The 6,607-nt window shown below is 38.4% G+C and overlaps 1 protein-coding gene and 1 long non-coding RNA gene across 2 annotated transcripts in view; one reads left to right on the forward strand and one right to left on the reverse strand.

The window, feature by feature from the left end:
* Nucleotides 1–1,325, forward strand: part of LOC143154222 (uncharacterized) — a 30,112-nt gene extending 28,787 nt beyond the window's left edge. Inside the window, exon 2 of the mRNA XM_076326139.1 lies at nucleotides 843–1,325. Within this exon, the coding sequence (XP_076182254.1) occupies nucleotides 915–1,325 (411 nt within the window). The 5' untranslated portion in view covers nucleotides 843–914. The remainder of the gene's footprint in view (nucleotides 1–842) is intronic.
* Nucleotides 1,326–4,307: 2,982 nt separating this feature from the next.
* Nucleotides 4,308–5,774, reverse strand: LOC143154298 (uncharacterized). The gene is made up of 3 exons (XR_012994039.1): nucleotides 5,662–5,774; nucleotides 5,098–5,388; nucleotides 4,308–4,695 (listed from the first exon to the last, which is right to left on the reverse strand). It is a non-coding gene; the product is annotated as an uncharacterized LOC143154298 (long non-coding RNA).
* Between the last annotated feature and the right edge of the window lie 833 nt (nucleotides 5,775–6,607).

Raw genomic sequence — 6,607 nt, forward strand, 5'->3', positions numbered from 1 at the left:
CACAGAGACCGTACGGACAGGGATGGTCTGACGTAAACGCGCGAGCGTGGTCGTGAGCGTACATGCTCTCGTCACTAGCGATGGGTATTCGATTTCCCTTGCGAGCCCTTATCTTTTCGAGTATGGGATTCGAATTTCGGTCCAACACGTTCGGTATCTGGAAATACATCGAGAGGATTATTATACATTAATATTTCCCTCTTAAGAACGCATCCAATTGTGTACCAACAGTTGTTAAATACAAAAGGCTGGTAGTATCTTTTCGAGTACGGAATTCGAATTTCAATATACACGTTAACGATCGAGAAATATATCGAGATGATCGTTTTATGTTAATGTTATCTTCTTAACGACACACTCATCCGTAAAACTGTAATAGTTTTATTTCAAATATCGGATTGGCGTTGAACGCGTGAAAATATTTGCAATCCTTGGATATGGATAGAGAGTCAGGAACTGCTTCGAATTCGCATGCGTTGCAAGTTTGGTCAATGTTAGGATTTCTTGATAGCTCTAAGTTGTTCACTGTTCGTTGATCCATAACTGAAAGCTTCTCCGAAACTAAGAATTCTAGCCAGATCGTGTAGATAACGATACGCAACGTCTGAAAAAGAAGGAAATACAACAAGAAGAAATACCAGAATTATATTTGTTATCGCGATCATTTTATTATCTCTTGGAATGTGACACCGATCGGTAGTGACACGTATTTGAATCGAGTGAGAAACACCGTCAAGTTATGGAGGTTTTCAAACCGATCGAGAATCGTCCGGACATCGAGGCTTCGAAAAATATCTTCAATTGCCGACTTTGAAGAAATATAAATTCTGTATCCGTTCCAGATGACCCGGAGAGTGTTCGAGTCCATCGCTAGCAGCTGGACGCGCTTGTAGTGGTACCACAGGCTAGGATCTATGTGCGTGAGAGCAGCACCTCGACGTCCTCGCCCCTCGGCACCTCAGTCACCCCGTTTTCTGCACTCCTGCAGGGATCTATATGCTCGATATATATACATCCGACCTGCCGACGTGTACATGTGCGAGCGCTCGTTGCTGGTACCGAGACGAACGTTCCCTATACAAGAACGAGAGAGCGAGAGGGACTACCTCGTGTATATAAAGCGTAAAAAGCAGGAGAGAAAAAAAAAACGAGAGAAGAGGGATTATGCATATTCCTTTGTATCTGGTGGCTTTTCGTTCCGCAATTTTCATCCACCGGTCGCGCGATATCGACGAAACGTGATACTAAATTTGTTCGAGTCCTTCTTCCGTGTCTCTTCTCCCATCACCACAGAGGGGTTCGCCCTTGTAACCTACAAAAGATAGGATGCCGAGGGTGGTGGCTGCTTAGCATGCTAACCTCTTCTCGAAAATTTTTCCTCAACGCGTATCCGTACCGCGAGCCGTGCAATTCTCCATCGTGTATTTTTCCCTCTTGCTCGTCTGTAATTTCCACGAGACTGGACTTTATTCGATCGTTCCGCTTGGATTCCAGAATTTATTTGTCCGCAACAATGCCTGGTCTGCAAGAGAGAGGCGGCGGAGGAGGAGGAGGAGGACGAGGAGGAGGAGGAGGAGGAGGAGGTGGTGGAAGAGGAGGAGGCTCCTATCGATCGTTTAAAAGATCCTCCAGGAGAAGGATGTTGCGGAAACGTGAACTCGGGGCTTTAATCTGCAGGAAGGAAGGAAGGAAGGAAGGAAGGAAGGAAGGAACGAACGGAATCGACCGATCGGATTGCTGGACCTGGACCTGGATTCCGACCAGTATCGATTTTCGTTCACCAATTGACTGCGTTGGCCAATTAACCATCCGCGATCGGAACCTTTACGAGATTGTCGGACAACCAACTATTTCATCGTCCGCAGAACGTAAATACCGTATACTCTGTAACCGAAGCACACCAAGATGAAAATAGTAGGGCTCGAAGATAACAGAGTAATCGAATTCTCGGTGTCGAGAACCTACTTTCTATACTTTTCACAATGTTACGTAGCATCTCATTAGGGAAAAATCCTAGTCGGTCTAATTTTCCCACTTGTACTCCAATAATTTTACTCTGGAAACTTTTATGCTTTTTATTTCACAAAGTCGATCAGTTTGGCCTACGAGGATCTCGTTTATCGTATCTTGTATTCGTTTAACTTGGATACAATAATGTATAGTCAACAATGTATAGAGTATCCGAGTTATCCGAGTTTTCTCAACACGTTCCGCGTTCGAGTCTTCTTTTTCCAAAAATAGGTTTAGAAAAGAAGGCACCTAACGCAATATTCGTTCGTGAAGGTGTTATTAGACTACATACGTGTTCCTGTACATCGTGAGACGGTCGAAAGTTTGACATAAGAACTCCAAGTGCAAAAGATCGAGTCGTCCGAATTCTTCATGGGACACGAGTTTCGTATCCAAAATGACCATAGGCTAGAAATGATCGGAAATAACAGAGCCTCCTGTGTGCCAGGGAAATACTCGACCACCAGAGAGTGGATGTCTGACCCTCGAACGGGTCAGTGAATGCTAATTCCACGACTCGTCTCCTCTTCCCAACAACCGCAATGTACTTTTCTTTCGAGCTGCCCCGGAACCGGTCCAAAAAATTCATTCCTGTGGAAGGCATCACGAAAATTACTGCATCTGCATTTCTGTGATCCCCGACGTGTTGCACACTCACGTGAACGTTCGTCATCTTCGCGGTTACTCTTTGTACGCGACATTCTGAGATTCCTAGACCGATCACGAGATTGAGATCATCCTTCGGTGAACAGAAAAGGGATTGTTGCGTGGAAGCTAAACAATTGTGATATCGGATTTTCCGTGTCCGCTTGGGTCTGCTTCGAGCGCAGGCCTAGAAGATATACTGCGTGCGAACGGACCTGCGATCTATCGCTAGGTTTCTTGGAAGTCACGAGTGTCCCTTTACAGGGGGTGTTTGTTGCAAGATGACCGAGCGTGTGAATGCACGAGAACGAAAGGAAATACGTGTGGTTCGGAGAAAATGAAGAGTGTTTGGAAAAGACGAACGATCAGGATGGCTGAACGTGACTGAAAATGTCTGAAGTGAGAGGGACCGAGGATTAGAATGAAAGAGAATGAATGCGCGTGGCTATATAAAGTGTGGCAGCAGCGTTTTGGAAACAGTATGTCACGGTATGTAACGGTATGTATGAGTAAGAGTAAACGACAAGAGTACAACAAATTTTTCGTCGTACATTTTCATTCGTTTATCATTTAAAAGTATTAAATTTGGGCCATGATTGAATTTTAAACATTCTGATTTTCGTTTAGAGACGAAAATATTGCTTTGTTTTTCTTCTTTTTATCTGCAAAGTATAATTCGCTGAATTGTGACGTTTCTATCGTATTTTCATTGATGTAACCATATGCACACTACTATAGGTACTCTGCCCATTAATCTTGAAAAAATTTTTAAGTAGATTGCTGAAATCAAGCACAACAAGAGAATTTAGTAAACAGTTCCAAAAGTTAATTATTGTACATAAATAATTAGAAACAGGAAAATGGTAATTTTATATTTCGCGCAAGAGAAAACATACCAATTGTAGATTCTCCATAAAATAAGGAAAATCGTAACAACGAGCTGGATGATATAAAACTTATGGCCGATAGTTGCGGTAATAACTGCAGCAGAGTACCAGAATGCATCGATTGCACGAAAAAACCGAGGAAAGCATCCTTCGGATTGGAACGTGCAAGCGAGTGATGACTCCACTGAAATCCTATTTAATTTTTCAATCGAAAATTAACGTGCGCTTGCAACTTTCGATTAATTAAACGTACACGTTCGCGCCGTTGCACGAATTTCGAGAAATGTGTGCGATGTAGATGTGTGTACACGTGTCATTGTAACTCGTCGAAAGTTCCACATGGTTTTGATTCACCGTTACTCTGTGTGCACTTTGTTCGTGCGATGCGATCGAATTGTTGAAATTTCACCGTGTACTGCTGGCATATTAATACTCGTTTAATGCAGTCGCGACGATTGTCGATAAAACGCGATGCAAACTGTCATAGTGTACAAGCTCTTCCGAAATTCTGAGACAAATTGAAACATGCAAATTCCTCGTGTCGATATAAATCTAAAAGTCTTTTAGCGTTTTGCGATCCAACGTTTGTTCTTGAGATACAGGCAGTTAAAATTTGTGGGTCTGATTTCCGAAGCGCTTAATTTCAATTCCAGCCGACAGAGTACGGTGATGCTTGTTTTGTCTCAGCGTACTCTGTCGGCTGGAATTGAAATTAAGCATTTCGGAAATCAGGCCCAAAAACTTTAACTGCCTGTACCTCAAGAACGAAACGTTGGACCGCAAAACGGTAAAAGACTTTTGGATTTATATCAACACGAAGAATCTGTATCTTTCGATCTGTCCTATCATTTTGAGCAATCCTGTAGACAGTCAACCGTGAAGTTATTTCATTCGCCAGCATGTACCAGCCAGTTCCCTGCGGAATAGCGTTCCATTCTTTGAAAGTTAGTTAACTGGAGGCGTCTGCAGCTCTTTTCTTCCATCACGTCTATACTCTGTATTCTCGGGGTCGGTGTCGCGGGCGTTAACGATACGTGGTCTCTGATATATGCGGCTCGTTCGACAGTCGACGGGCTTCTTTGAGTATTATTTAATTACACGACGACATTTGCACGATGAATTTTGTTCTACCATGAATAACGGTAAAAGGACGCTGAAAATCAGTAATATATATTTTTTTTAGTCTACGGACTTTGTAAAATATGATTGGATGTGAAAAATACGCAAAATTATTCCGAGAGACAAATTATTACAAAATTTCTATTGGCAAAAGTTTCATTGATAGATTGCGTAATGAAAATATATAGATTTATTTAAAAAAATGGAAATATATATTTCACCTTCCAAGTAAAATAACATATAAACAAAAAATTTTTTATATTTTCGATAGATAAATAATTGCACGTATACACTTAAGTATAAATTGGACATACTGTACAAAATGTCTCTAGATAATTGCTGCATAGAAATTTACTTTATTAAGATTAGTAAATAATCTACCGTGTAGTAATTATTTCATGATCATCTAGAAAGTCAATACTTGATCGACTGTTACCTTGATTCTTGCTTCATTTATTTATTCATTGACTAAAAATGAAAGCCATTTGATAAATAAGATTGGTTAAAGTTGAATATCATTGAATCCTATGCGATAAATATTCTTTTCAATATGGCTAATAAGTATTGAGAAGTTCCTCTTCATCAATGGCATTTACTATTGGGAACGTTCGATTTACCACTGCTCAATGGAAACTACAGATAGGTGGTGAATATTCTTCCACCAGTATAGAATAGAATACGATTGGTTTGAGTTAATAGGTAAATCTTTTACTGTATCCATTAGCATCTATTATAAATAAATAATCGATTATTCGGTTAAGTGGTTCTTAAAGGCTAAATAATTAGCCTTTCTTTAATTAGTTATAATAATTTATGAAGAAACTTTTCATTTATCAGGTGCTACAAGTTTCTTTTGGTTTAAAAGTATTTTACTTTTCTTTCTGTGTGAAATACAAATTCTTTATTTCACTTCTTAAGTGAAATTGAGAATTGGTCTGATATGCTAAGTATTTTGAATCTGTAATTTTGTTTTAAGTCTTCATTATCGCGGTTCTCTTACCTGTTTCTGATACTTGGAACTGGTTGGTTTTCCTAATTTCTTTTCCTGTGAGACCTGATGGGAAGAAGGGGAAGTTTCTTCTTTCCTTTTATGTCTTAAATTCTGAATATTACCTCATATGCTGCAAATGAAACAAATAATTTTTTATTTTAACCAAAAATCTTTCCTTGAAACAAAGATCCTGAAATTTAAGTAATTGTGTACATAAAAAACACCTTTACTATTATTGCTACTCTACTACCTCTATTAGTATTACTATATGGAATAAAAACTATTATTATTACTATTTATTATTAATATTATTATTGTTATACATTATAGTAATCATACTTTCTGTTCTTAGGCACAAATGTTTGTAAGATAACATGTTTTAATCAAAATAAAATTACACAAAATAAAGTGATCTTATATATTATCCGCTTTCTTTATACACTCTAAACGTTGTGAACTCCTGAAAATATAACATAATTTTTAAGAAATTTCACGAATTAAAATTTTTGTTAAGTTGATAGAAGAATTTCTGAATCTGTTTCCCAATTATTATTTGTTAATACTTTAATAATATTTAGTCTTACTGTTCTTTTGTTTCTTTTAAGTACTTTATATGAAGGACTAAAGTTCGACTGGCGGTCTGACATTTATGTTTGAAGATAGAGCATTGTCCACAATTCGTATAACATACGAAAAAACACATTTTAAAATCTCTTGAAACTTTTTCGATGAAATTGTTTTATTTAATGGCTGTTCAATCGTTATACTTTTTTTCTATTACTTAGCTTTCTTAAATAAAGATTCGTATATGTATACGACATTGTGTATACTTTTTTGAAAATTGTTCGTTACTACGATAGCTTATACATACGTAAAACGTGCAAGAGCTGTGCGTTTAAATTCGTTTGAATTTTACATTTTAGATGGCACCACTGGTACAGTGGTTAAAAGTTAA

Source organism: Ptiloglossa arizonensis, chromosome 14 (assembly GCF_051014685.1).
Source record: "Ptiloglossa arizonensis isolate GNS036 chromosome 14, iyPtiAriz1_principal, whole genome shotgun sequence".
NCBI lineage: Eukaryota > Metazoa > Arthropoda > Insecta > Hymenoptera > Colletidae > Ptiloglossa > Ptiloglossa arizonensis.